Source organism: Neovison vison, chromosome 12 (genome assembly GCF_020171115.1).
Source record: "Neovison vison isolate M4711 chromosome 12, ASM_NN_V1, whole genome shotgun sequence".
NCBI classification, from domain to species: domain Eukaryota; kingdom Metazoa; phylum Chordata; class Mammalia; order Carnivora; family Mustelidae; genus Neogale; species Neogale vison.
In genome coordinates, this window is record NC_058102.1 from 55881418 (window position 1) to 55895274 (window position 13857).

At 38.3% G+C, this 13857-nt stretch overlaps 1 protein-coding gene across 1 annotated transcript in view; it reads right to left on the reverse strand.

Annotated features, from left to right (window-relative positions):
• LRP6 (LDL receptor related protein 6) overlaps positions 1-13857 on the reverse strand; it is a 179493-nt gene that overhangs the window by 146394 nt on the left and 19242 nt on the right. Inside the window, exon 2 of the mRNA XM_044227959.1 lies at positions 2848-3241. Within this exon, the coding sequence (XP_044083894.1) occupies positions 2848-3241 (394 nt within the window). The remainder of the gene's footprint in view (positions 1-2847; positions 3242-13857) is intronic.

Here is a 13857-nt window from a genome sequence, read left to right on the forward strand (position 1 = left end):
TCAAAAGGAAAAAAAAAATCTCAGACTAACAGAGGCCAAATTTCAGGAGGGAAATAAAAATCTTCCTTCAGTCTAGGCTAAATGGACTGATTACACAAAGAACTCCATACATCCAAAAGCACACAGATGTCTGCACTAGTTCCCAGGGCTCAAACAATACCAGTCATTCAAAAGCTTTCCTTTTACATAAGCTGATGTGAGAGAGTTCGGTCAGCTCTTCTGAACCTTATAACCCAGGATACTGGAACTCTGATAAAGCCTACACTTTTCTTCAGCACTGTTTTCATGTACTTTCTCTGGAAAGTAAACTTCTTTTCTCTCCCCCAAAATAAATCTGGAAATCATTTCTTCTGTTCAATAAGTGATGTACTCAATCCAAAATTACTTTTCCAGTAAAACCACAATCCTTAACATAAATCTAAGATCAACAGTGAAGACTGATAGAATGTATTTTTAAATGCCTGAGTTTAAAATATAATTTTACACTCCATCATGCTAATTACCAAATGTATACTATTTGGATGCATTCTATTAATTTTCAGTTGTGTAATTTTAAAAATAGCCACATGATCCATAACTTTCCAAAAATTAAAAAAGATTTTAAGAATGGGGGGAGAGGGTAAATTTTCACACATTCATACACATAAGCAACACTAACCACAGCCATCAAAAATAATGAAAAAAAAAAATTTCACTGAGTATCTGACCAAAATTTAAGGCCTCAAGAAAAAGTATTCACTGATTATCCCTTAGAAGCTTAAATAACACTACTTTCTACCTTCAATGCACACTTTTATTGATTCTTTTAATAATATTCTTGATCTGCTAAATCACTGGCAGTTTCTCACCTTCAATGCTGGTAAGTATCATGGGTAAACTAAAGCCACAGAAACTCTAATGTATTTTTTAATAGTATGATAAACTTACTCCCTAAGACATTTATCAGACCTGACACCAAGAAGTAAAGTTCATTACTTTAGGATACAAAATGAGAATGATTTGTTTAATCATTAGATGATTAGATCCTGAGTAGTCAAGACTTCCCTATAAATTCGGCTCCCTTGAGTATGTACTATCATAAAATCATTATTCCTTGTAGAAATGATCTAAATGCTGCTATGGAATTGTGGTAACCAAGCTATATTATCCACCCCTTTTCCATAAAGGCTCCTGTGGCCCTTCCAATTCCCTTTAACACTCTTCCTCTCACCACATACATACTGTATAATACAAATAAACATGCTTTTGAAGAAGGAAAAGTTCTCTTGTCCAAGTTTTCTGTCCTTAAAAAGATTATAAATCCTTAAAGATATTCCCTCCTCTCTCCCTAACAATAGTACAAAAAAAGCAGAGCTCTAAACATACTACTTAAAAGATATTTGGCTAAATTGCCATCACTGCCCTTACAGTTATAAGATTAAATTTGTCAAAAACAATTTAAGAAATATTTCTCTTTTCACCAAAGTATTATTCCCTAATGACCACTGAGAGCACCAAAACCCTGTGTATTCTATAAAGCAGTAACCTCACAAACATTTCAACACTCTCTGCAACTCACAAACTGTTGGCAAAACCAAGATTCCACTTCTCAAAAGTATCTTGCAAGTTCTCAACAAACAAATTTTTCATCAGTACAGTTTACTGCATATCCAGCATCTCTGACCTCCTCCTTGGGACAGTCAACCCTTTTTCCTACCACGAGAGCCACATACTTTCTGATGCTTTATTAAGAGACCATCTGACTTTAGCAGATACCTCTTAATGTCCCTCTAAAAAATGTATTTTTTATATATTATACAAATTACATATATGTGTTCCAGAACTTCTCTCCCTAAAGTTTCACTACAGTATTATCCACATTATCATCTTTCAGGGACAGACAAATCTTTTCATTTTCCTACAACATGGCATCTTCTTTAAATTTTGTCTCCAAGTAAGGCCTGATACCAACACAAAGGAGCACACATAAAACTTTCTTTCATTCCCCCCCCCACATTCTATTACACAGTATTAATCCACTCCCGTCTATAAATGTGTTTTAAAGCATTCCAACATACTTGAAAGTCAAAGAAAACAGAGTGTTAAGATGATTATTTGCAAGTTACGTATCTTTACATTTTAAACAATTACAAGTAACTCATTTCAGGTTAATGTTTAGTAATCTATCATGATGGACTCTGGCATAAGAACATATTCAATAAACAAGTATCAAGGAATGGTATATGACAGAAGTGAAGCATAGTAACAGGAGCATGAGATGACAGTTCACATTTTCTAATGGGATTTACTCATAGCTTGAAGTTTCCCTTCTCTTTAGAAAATAAACCTTTAAACCTTTACAGCACATATATGTTTAAATAAAAATGAGTTGTTTAACAATTTAATTTTTGTTTTTCACTCAATACTGACATATTAAATAATACTTCAAAGTTTAATAAAAAGATACTAGTATAACAAAATGACTGCATATACACTAAAAGTTGTAAGATCCATAAGACTGTTTTACATTGTCTTGAGCTATCAAATACTACTCTTGTTAGGTCTTCATCCCTTCTTCTCTGCCTTCTAATTATCCTCTCGTAATTATTAAATGCAAAAATTCTATCTATGGCTATCCCATAAGTAATGTCAGCAACACAATTATCACAAAATTTACAGAAACACTTACTTGAAGAACACAACATAATTTCCCACATTCAAGTCTACTTGACAAAGAAGCTCAAAGAATCTGAAATTTAGTTTTTGATCTTTCTTTTCTCTTGGGGATGGGAATGGGGGTTGTCTATGCTAGCAAATGGAAACCAGGAAACAGAGATGGTCTGGTCTGTACATTTGCACAAAACTTACCCACTTGAAGGATCTAAGGCAATAGCTCTGGGTTGATCCAACTCTTGCCAAAATAACACTTTTCGTAAAGATCCATCTAAATTAGAAACTTCAATCCGATTTGTTTCAGAATCTGTCCAGTATAATTTTTCTCCAAGCCAATCACATGCCAGCCCATCAGGGGACAATAATCCAGAGACAACAACATTCTGTACACTCTCAGTTTTGTTAAACTCTGTTCGTTTAATGGCTTCTTCGCTGACGTCACTCCAGTATATCAAGCCATGACCAAATACAAAGTCCACCGCAGCTGCATCCTCCAAGCCTCCAACTACAATTGTTGCATTCTCTTTGCCATTTGTAGCATCAACCAATCGCAAGTCCCGTCTGTTTGCATAAAGCAACAAAGGGGCCGCTAGAACAGAAAAAGAAAAATATGTAAGTAAAAAGAAAGGAAATGTAATGGTTCCCATAAATTGAGTTTCAAATCAACATTAGTGAACAAATACTATAAAAAACAAGAGTAAATAAATCTACAGAAGACTGTCTTAAGTCTCTTCACAAACAAAATACTATTTTTGCAGCATTTAAATACAAAAAGTTGCAAGAGCAAGGAAATAATTCTACTAGGTCAGTCTTTTCTTATTAAAACAGTCTGTCACATAAAATTAAAAAGTTTGGCCATACCAAGAATTCAAAAGGATATGGAGCCAGTGGAACACTCACACTCTCCTGGGGGGGAATGTATGTGGTGCAGCCACTTTGGATAACAGTTTGACAGTTTCTTAAAAGGTTAAACATACATCCTACCATATGATCCAGCCATTCCATTCCAAGGTATTTACTCAAGAGGAAAAAAAAACATATCTCAGTCAAAAGACCTGTACATAAATGTTCATAGCAGCTTATATGAAGTAAGGCCAAACTGGGATCAACACAAATGTCATCAACAAATTAATGGATGAAAACTGTGATACATTCATACAATACAAAGTAATGAACTATTTGTACACATAACATGGGATCTCATATAACATGTGAATCTCAAAATAATCATATACAGTGAAAGAAGTAAGACCCCCCCCAAAAAAAGTATAAATTGCATGACTCCATTTATATAAAATTTTAGAAAATTCAAATTACTCTATTGTGAAAGAAAGCACATCAGTGGTTGTCTGGAGGTAGACAAAAAGAAAGGGATTATACAGGGAGAGATTATAAAGAGGCATGAGGGTAATAGGTGTATTATGTCTAGGAGGACAGTTCGAGAGAGGTATATTTATCAAAACTTATTAAATACACTTTCCATATGCACAATTTATTGCATTATCAACTATATCTTAATAAACCTGTTAAATAAACAATCTGCAAGAGGCCGTTTTTAACACAGCTACTTTATTCTGTTTTCAATTGTTATCAGAATGATCTCTGGGAGCACCTGGGTGGCTCAGTCTGTTGAGTGGTTGCCTTCAGGTCAGGTCATGATCCCAGCGTCCTGGGATCAAGCCCCACATGGGGCTCCCTGCTCAGTGGGAAGCCTGCTTTTCCCTCTCCTTCTGCCTACCACTCTGTTTGCTTGTACTCTCTCTGTCAAATAAATTTTTAAAATCTTAAAAAAAAAAAAAAAAAAAGAAGAATGATCTCTGAATGAGACCTAATATCAAAACTAAATATAAGGCTTATCCTAAAGAAATAATATTTAACTTTGAAAAGGCTGAAACTGGTAGAATTGTAAGTTGTATAAATTCTATGGTTTGGGAGTTTTTATGTATCTTTTCCAAGTTCCTGACACGTACTTTCCTGGCATCATTAGTAATTAAAGATCTTGGAGGCACCTGGGTGGCTCAGTGGATTAAAGCCTTTGCCTTCAGCTCAGGTCGTGATCCCAGGGTCCTGAAATCGAGCCCCCCATCGGGCTCTCTGCTTGGTGGGGAGCCTGCTTACCTTCCTCTCTCTGCCTGCCTCTCTGCCTACTTGTGGTCTCTGTCAAATAAATAAATAAAATCTTAAAAAAAAAAATCTTGAGCACAACTATCCAAAAGAATTTTCTCTGATGATAGAAATATACTCTCCACTGGGTAATACAGTATCCACTGGCCACATGCTAGAGAGCACTTAAAATGTGGCTAGTGTGACTAAGAAATTAAATCTTTATTTAACCTGAATTCATTTAAATTTAAATAGACAAGTGGTTGTATTGGATAGCATAGATCTAAAGGCTGAGATGAAGAATACAAATGAGGGGAGGAAAAATAACAACAGAGTTATGCAATAATGTACACAATCTTCTCTCACAATTACTTAACTAAAGGTCTAAAGCTGTGTCCTCCGAAGGCAATACCAAGTACCATTTAAAAGTAACCACTAGGGGTGCCTGGGTGGCTCAGTGGGTTAAAGCCTCTGCCTTTGGTTCAGGTCGTGATCCCAGGGTCCTGGGATAGAGTCCCACATCAGGCTCTCTGCTCAGCAGGGAGCCTGCTTCCTCCTCTCCCTCTCTGCCTGCCTCTCTGCCTACTTCTGATCTCTGTCTGTCAAACGAATAAATAAAATCTTTAAAAATAAATAAATAAAAAATAAAAGTAACCACTACCTTATTTAAGAATTTAATTTCAAAAAAATTAAGGTGCTTAAAAAAGTATGAAGAAAAAAGTGTTTATCCAGTTTATGAATCTATAATCCAGTTTATGGATTATGGCTGCCAAGTGGAGTTATAAAGTCCACAATTTTCATCTAGAAGTATAACATGAATGTCCCTCCTAAGCTTAAATCCATCTGTTTTAATAAAAAACAAACAGGTGGAAAATTTTTTTTAAAAAGTGGCTAAGAGCCCTGTCTGCTTATTCTGTTTATCTAATACTGCTTTTGGCAAATTAATAAATTTCCCTCACAGATTCACTTTTTTTTTTAAAGATTTTATTTATTTATTTGACAGAGAGAGATCACAAGTAGGCAGAGAAGCAGGCAGAGAGAGAGAGAGAGAGAGAGAGAGGAGGAAGCAGGCTCCCTGCTGAGCAGAGAGCCCGATGCGGGACTCAATCCCAGGACTCTGAGATCATGACCTGAGCCGAAGGCAGCGGCTTAACCCACTGAGCCACCCAGGAGCCCAAAGATTCACTTTTAACTAATTTCATGCCTTCATTCAGCACAATGATTTATGAGTACCCATTGTCCACTGCACTCTTTTATACTGAACCCTTCATGCTATGAACCATTTACAAAAATCAGGAAAAGAGTCCCCAGTAGTTAGGGGCACAATGCTAAGTACTACACAGGGCTAAGCAGGTTAAACAACTGCCTGAGAGAACTTACAATTTAAAATCCAAAAGTGATAATAATCTAATATTCATTGAGCATTTTTCTTTATGGCACTATCCTTGGAAAACTGTGTACTAAATCTGTATGGGGCATCAGGTATTAGCTATCTGTTTATGACTTTCAAGTCAAACATTAATATTTCTACTGAATATTTGATCTACAAAACCCAAAGAACCTTTCTGATCATTTAAGATCTCAAAAGGGTTCTACATACAAGGTGTAAAAAAAGAGGGCTGAGATTGGGGGACGAGTTAACTTTTTTTTTTTTTTAATAAATTTTTTTATTTTTTATAAATATATATTTTTATCTCCAGGGATACAGGTCTGTGAATCGCCAGGTTTACACACTTCACAGCACTCACCAAAGCACATACCCTCCCCAATGTCCATAACCCTACCCCCTTCTTCCAACCCACCTCCCCCCAGCAACCCTCAGTTTGTTTTGTGAGATTAAGAGTCATAGAGTCATTTATGGTTTGTCTCCCTCCCAATCCCATCTTGTCTCATTTATTCTTCTCCTACCCACTTAAGCCCCCATGTTGCATCACCACTTCCTCATATCAGGGAGATCATATGATAGTTGTCTTTCTCTGCTTGACTTATTTCGCTGAGCATGATACGCTCTAGTTCCATCCATGTTGTCGCAAATGGCAAGATTTCATTTCTTTTGATGGCTGCATAGTATTCCATTGTGTATATATACCACATCTTCTTGATCCATTCATCTGTTGATGGACATCTAGGTTCTTTCCATAGTTTGGCTATTGTGGACATTGCTGCTATAAACATTCGGGTGCACGTGCCCCTTTGGATCACTACGTTTGTATCTTTAGGGTAAATACCCAGTAGTGCAATTGCTGGGTCATAGGGCAGTTCTATTTTCAACATTTTGAGGAACCTCCATGCTGTTTTCCAGAGTGGTTGCACCAGCTTGCATTCCCACCAACAGTGTAGGAGGGTTCCCCTTTCTCCGCATGCTTGCCAGCATCTGTCATATCCTGACCTGTTCATTTTAGCCATTCTGACTGGCGTGAGGTGGCATCTCATTGTGGTTTTGATTTGTATTTCCCTGATGCCGAGTGATATGGAGCACTTTTTCATGTGTCTGTTTGCCATCTGGATGTCTTCTTTGCAGAAGCGTCTGTTCATGTCCTCTGCCCATTTTTTGGTTGGATTATTTGTTCTTTGGGTGTTGAGTTTGCTAAGTTCTTTATAGATTTTGGACACTAGCCCTTTATCTGATATGTCGTTTGCAAATATCTTCTCCCATTCTGTCAGTTGTCTTTTGATTTTGTTAACTGTTTCCTTTGCTGTGCAAAAGCTTTTGATCTTGATGAAATCCCAATAGTTCATTTTTGCCCTTGCTTCCCTTGCCTTTGGCGATGTTTCTAGGAAGATGTTGCTGCAGCTGAGGTCGAAGAGGTTGCTGCCTGTGTTCTTCTCAAGGATTTTGATGGATTCCTTTCTCACATTGAGGTCCTTCATCCATTTTCAGTCTATTTTTGTGTGTGGTGTAAGGAAATGGTCCAATTTCATTTTTCTGCATGTGGCTGTCCAATTTTCCCAACACCACTTATTGAAGAGGCTGTCTTTTTTCCATTGGACATTCTTTCCTGCTTTGTCGAAGATTAGTTGACCATAGAGTTGAGGGTCTATTTCTGGGCTCTCTATTCTGTTCCATTGATCTATGTGTCTGTTTTTGTGCCAATACCATGCTGTCTTGATGATGACAGCTTTGTAATAGAGCTTGAAGTCCGGAATTGTGATGCCACCAACTTTGGCTTTCTTTTTCAATATTCCTGTGGCTATTCAAGGTCTTTTCTGGTTCCATATAAATTTTAGGATTATTTGTTCCATTTCTTTGAAAAAGATGGATGGTACTTTGATAGGAATTGCATTAAATGTGTAGATTGCTTTAGGTAGCATAGACATTTTCACAATATTTATTCTTCCAATCCAGGAGCATGGAACATTTTTCCATTTCTTTGTGTCTTCCTCAATTTCTTTCATGAGTACTTTATAGTTTTCTGAGTATAGATTCTTAGCCTCTTTGGTTAGGTTTATTCCTAGGTATCTTATGGTCTGGGGTGCAATTGTAAATGGGATTGACTCCTTTATTTCTCTTTCTTCTGTCTTGTTGTTGGTGTAGAGAAATGCAACTGATTTCTGTGCATTGATTTTATATCCTGACACTTTACTGAATTCCTGTACAAGTTCTAGCAGTTTTGGAGTGGAGTCTTTTGGGTTTTCCACATATAGTATCATATCATCTGCGAAGAGTGATAGTTTGACTTCTTCTTTGCCGATTTGGATGCCTTTAATTTCCTTTTGTTGTCTGATTGCTGAGGCTAGGACTTCTAGTACTATGTTGAATAGCAGTGGTGATAATGGACATCCCTGCCGTGTTCCTGACCTTAGTGGAAAAGCTTTCAGTTTTTCTCCATTGAGAATGATATTTGCGGTGGGTTTTTCATAGATGGCTTTGATGATATTGAGGTATGTGCCCTCTATCCCTACACTTTGAACGGTTTTGATCAGGAAGGGATGCTGTACTTTGTCAAATGCTTTTTCAGCATCTATTGAGAGTATCATATGGTTCTTGTTCTTTCTTTTATTGATGTGCTGTATCACATTGATTTGCGGATGTTGAACCAACCTTGCAGCCCTGGAATAAATCCCACTTGGTTGTGGTGAATAATCCTTTTAATGTACTGTTGAATCCTACTGGCTAGTATTTTGGTGAGAATTTTCGCATCTGTGTTCATCAAGGATATTAGTCTATAGCTCTCTTTTTTGATGGGATCCTTGTCTGGTTTTGGGATCAGGGTGATGTTGGCCTCATAAAATGAGTTTGGAAGTTTTCCTTCCATTTCTATTTTTTGGAACAGTTTCAGGAGAATAGGAATTAGTTCTTCTTTAAATGTTTGGTAGAATTCCCCCGGGAAGCCGTCTGGCCCTGGGCTTTTGTTTGTTTGGAGATTTTTAATGACTGTTTCAATCTCCTTACTGGTTATGGGTCTGTTCAGGCTTTCTATTTCTTCCTGGTTCAGTTGTGGTAGTTTATATGTTTCTAGGAATGCATCCATTTCTTCCAAATTGTCAAATTTGTTGGCGTAGAGTTGTTCATAGTATGTTCTTATAATTGTTTGTATTTCTTTGGTGTTAGTTGTAATCTCTCCTCTTTCATTCATGATTTTATTTGGGTCCTTTCTCTTTTCTTTTTGATAAGTCTGGCCAGGGGTTTATCAATTTTATTAATTCTTTCAAAGAACCAGCTCCTAGTTTCGTTGATTTGTTCTATTGTTTTTTTGGTTTCTATTTCATTGATTTCTGCTCTGATCTTTATGATTTCTCTTCTCCTGCCGGGCTTAGGGTTTCTTTCTTGTTCTTTTTCCAGCTCCTTTAGGTGTAGGGTTAGGTTGTGTACCTGAGACCTTTCTTGTTTCTTGAGAAAGGCTTGTACCGCTATATATTTTCCTCTCAGGACTGCCTTTGTTGCGTCCCACAGATTTTGAACCGTTGTGTTTTCATTATCATTTGTTTCCATGATTTTTTTCAATTCTTCTTTAATTTCCCGGTTGACCCATTCATTCCTTAGAAGGATGCTGTTTAGTCTCCATGTATTTGGGTTCTTTCCAAACTTCCTCTTGTGGTTGAGTTCTAGCTTCAGAGCATTGTGGTCTGAAAATATGCAGGGAATGATCCCAATCTTTTGATACCGGTTGAGTCCTGATTTAGGACCAAGGATGTGATCTATTCTGGAGAATGTTCCATGTACACTAGAGAAGAATGTATATTCTGTTGCTTTGGGATGAAATGTTCTGAATATATCTGTGATGTCCATCTGGTCCAGTGTGTCGTTTAAGGCCCTTATTTCCTTGCTGATCTTTTGCTTGGATGATCTGTCCATTTCAGTGAGGGGAGTGTTAATGTCCCCTACTATTATTGTATTATTGTTGATGTGTTTCTTTGATTTTGTTATTAATTGGTTTATATAGTTGGCTGCTCCCACGTTGGGGGCATAGATTTTTAAAATTGTTAGATCTTCTTGTTCGATAGACCCTTTGAGTATAGTGTCCTTCCTCATCTCTTATTATAGTCTTTGGCTTAAAATCTAATTGATCTGATATAAGGATTGCCACTCCTGCCTTCTTCTGATGTCCATTAGCATGGTAAATTCTTTTCCATCCCCTCACTTTAAATCTGGAGGTGTCTTCGGGCTTAAAATGAGTTTCTTGGAGGCAACATATAGATGGGTTTTGTTTTTTTATCCATTCTGATACCCTGTGTCTTTTGATTGGGGCATTTAGCCCATTAACGTTCAGGGTAATTATTGAGAGATATGAATTTAGTGCCATTGGATTGCCTGTAAGGTGACTATTACTGTATATTGTTTCTGTTCCTTTCTGATCTACCACTTGTAGGCTCTCTCTTTGCTTAGAGGACCCCTTTCAATATTTCCTGTAGAGCTGGTTTGGTGTTTGCAAATTCTTTCAGTTTTTGTTTGTCCTGGAAGCTTTTAATCTCTCCTTCTATTTTCAATGATAGCCTAGCTGGATATAGTATTCTTGGCTGCATGTTTTTCTCATTTAGTGCTCTGAAAATATCATGCCAGCTCTTTCTGGCCTGCCAGGTCTCTGTGGATAAGTCAGCTGCCAATCTAATATTTTTACCATTGTATGTTACAGACTTCTTTTCCCGGGCTGCTTTCAGGATTTTCTCTTTGTCACTAAGACTTGTAAATTTTACTATTAGGTGACGTGGTGTGGGCCTATTCTTATTGATTTTGAGGGGCGTTCTCTGAACCTCCTGAATTTTGATGCTTGTTCCCTTTGCCATATTGGGGAAATTCTCCCCAATAATTCTCTCCAGTATACCTTCTGCTCCCCTCTCTCTTTCTTCTTCTTCTGGAATCCCAATTATTCTAATGTTGTTTCGTCTTATGGTGTCACTTATCTCTCAAATTCTGCCCTCGTGGTCCAGTAGCTCTTTGTCCCTCTTTTGCTCAGCTTCTTTATTCTCTGTCATTTGGTCTTCTAGATCACTAATTCTTTCTTCTGCCTCATTTATCCTAGCAGTGAGGGCCTCCATTTTTGATTGCACCTCATTAATAGCTTTTTTGATTTCAACTTGGTTAGATTTTAGTTCTTTTATTTCTCCAGAAAGGGCTTTTATATCTCCCGAGAGGGTTTCTCTAATATCTTCCATGCCTTTTTCAAGCCCGGCTAGAACCTTGAGAATTGTCATTCTGAATTCTAGATCTGACATATTGCCAATGTCTGTATTGATTAGGTCCCTAGCCTTTGGTACTGCCTCTTGTTCTTTTTTTTGTGGTGAATTTTTCCGCCTTGTCATTTTGTCCAGATAAGAGTATATGAAGGAGCAAGTAAAATACTAAAAGAGTGGCAACAACCCCAGGAAAATATACTTTAACCAAATCAGAAGAGATCCCAAATCGTGAGGGGAGAGAAAGGGGATAAAAAGAGGTTCAAAAAAAAAAGAAAGAAAGAAAAAAAAAAAAGGAATTAAAAGAAAACAAAGAAAGAAAAGTATGAAAAAGAAAAAATATATATATTAGATAAACTAGTTAAAAAAGTTGAAAATGAAAAGGGTAAAAGTTAAAAAAAAATTTAGCAAAAGTAGAGAAAAAAATGAAAAAGAAAAAAATTACTTTAACTGCAAGACTAAAAAATCACAGGGAGAAAGCCATGAGTTCCGTGCTTTGCTTTCTCCTCCTCTGGAATTCTGCTGCTCTCCTTGGTATTGAAACCGCACTCCTTGGTAGGTGAACTTGGTCTTGGCTGGATTTCTTGTTGATCTTCTGGGGGAGGGGCCTGGTGTAGTGATCTCAAGTGTCTTTGCCCCAGGCAGAATTGCACCGTCCTTACCAGGGACCGGGCTGAGTAATCCGCTCGGGTTTGATTTCAGGAGCTTTTGTTCCCTGAGCACTTTCCGTAGAGTTCTGGAGGACGGGAATACAAATGGCGGCCTCCTGGCCTCCGGCCCGGAGGAGCCGAGAGCCCGGGGCCCCACTCCTCAGTGCGCCCTCAGAGAACAGCGCCCAGTAATTCCCGTCTGCCTGACCACCGGCCATGCTCAGAGCTCACCGAGCCTGCGGCCGGTTCAAGGTAACCCCGAGCTGCGAGCTCACTGTCGGCTCTGTCTCTGCAGCCGGCTTTCTCGCTCCAATACCGCAAGCTCTGCAACACTCAGACACCCCCGATCCTTCTGTGACCCGGCAGGACCTGAGGCCACACTGACCCCGTGTGGGCTTTGCCCCGGTTTAGCCTCTGGAGCGATGTCCCTCAGCGGAACAGACTTTTAAAAGTCCCGATTTTGTGCTCCGCTGCTCCGCCGCTCCGCCGCTTGCCGGGAGCCGGCCCCTCCCCCCGGGGTCTATCTTCCCGTCGCTTTGGATTCACTTCTCCGCCAGTCCTACCTTTCAGAAAGTGGTTGTTTCTCGGTTTCTAGAATTGCTGTTCTTCTTCTCTTCGATCTGCCGATGGATTTGCAGGTGTTTGCAATCTTTAGATAAGCTCTCTAGCTGATCTCCTGCTAGCTGAAGTAGTCTCAGCCTGCTACTTCTCTGCCATCTTGACTCCTCTCATGAGTTAACTTCTTTTAACTGAGCAGTACTATTTATAATTAAGATTTCTAAAGGTCTATTCGTAGGGCCGCCTACCCACCTCAATCAGTAGAGCATGTAACTCTTTTTTTTTTTAAAAGATTTTATTTATTTATTTGACAGAAAGAGATCACAAGTAGGCAGAGAGGCAGGCAGAGAGAGAGGAGGAAGCAGGCTCCCTGCTGAGCAGAGAGCCCGATGCGGGACTCGATCCCAGGACCCTGAGATCATGACCTGAGCCGAAGGCAGCGGCTTAACCCACTGAGCCACCCAGGCGCCCGAGCATGTAACTCTTGATCTTGGTTTTGTGAGTCTGGAGTCCCATGTTGGGTGTGGAGATTACTTTAGAATCTTATCAAAAAAATAAAGAACACTGTGTGAACCTACCAACTATTAAAAGGAAATCCAGGATTTACTCTGTCTAACCACCCTTCTGATATTTGAATACTTCCTACAATATTACAACGAATATCTATTCAACAATACGTTAAATGAGATATCTGGAAGGTATAATTTGATTGGTAATATTGTTTTAATCTATGAAAGAAATACAATGGATACATACACACACACACACACACACACAGTTGTAGCATATATGCCATGCATTCCATTAACTTCCATTCCAAAGAGCTTACCTTCTAACTTCCTAATAGTCAGATAATCCAAATATCTGCCAACATATCCCTTTAGTGGAACCTGCATAGATGCTTAGGAATCCTCATTTTCCTTTTTTAACTTCCTACCAAACTTTCTCTAGTAGCCTTTCTAAACTTTTTCTGCTTTCCTAAAGAAAAATTCCATGCCTTGAATCCTTCCATCTCAGATCATCTCCTAAAATAATCTCAGTGAGACAGGAAGCAAGGTAAATGTCATATAACCCCAACATCTTAATTTGAACTTCTCAAAGATTTCTATATATCCCACCCATCCTCCTTTATCTTGTCTTCAGTCACAAATGACAAGTTACCTTTTCTCCTTTTTATGGTTGAAGCAATACTTTTGATTCAGTCTCTCTTTTCCTCTCTGCAACTTTGCTCTATGGATTATTCCCTATTTCTTGTGTCTTCAATGGCTCCTGCCAGATGCCT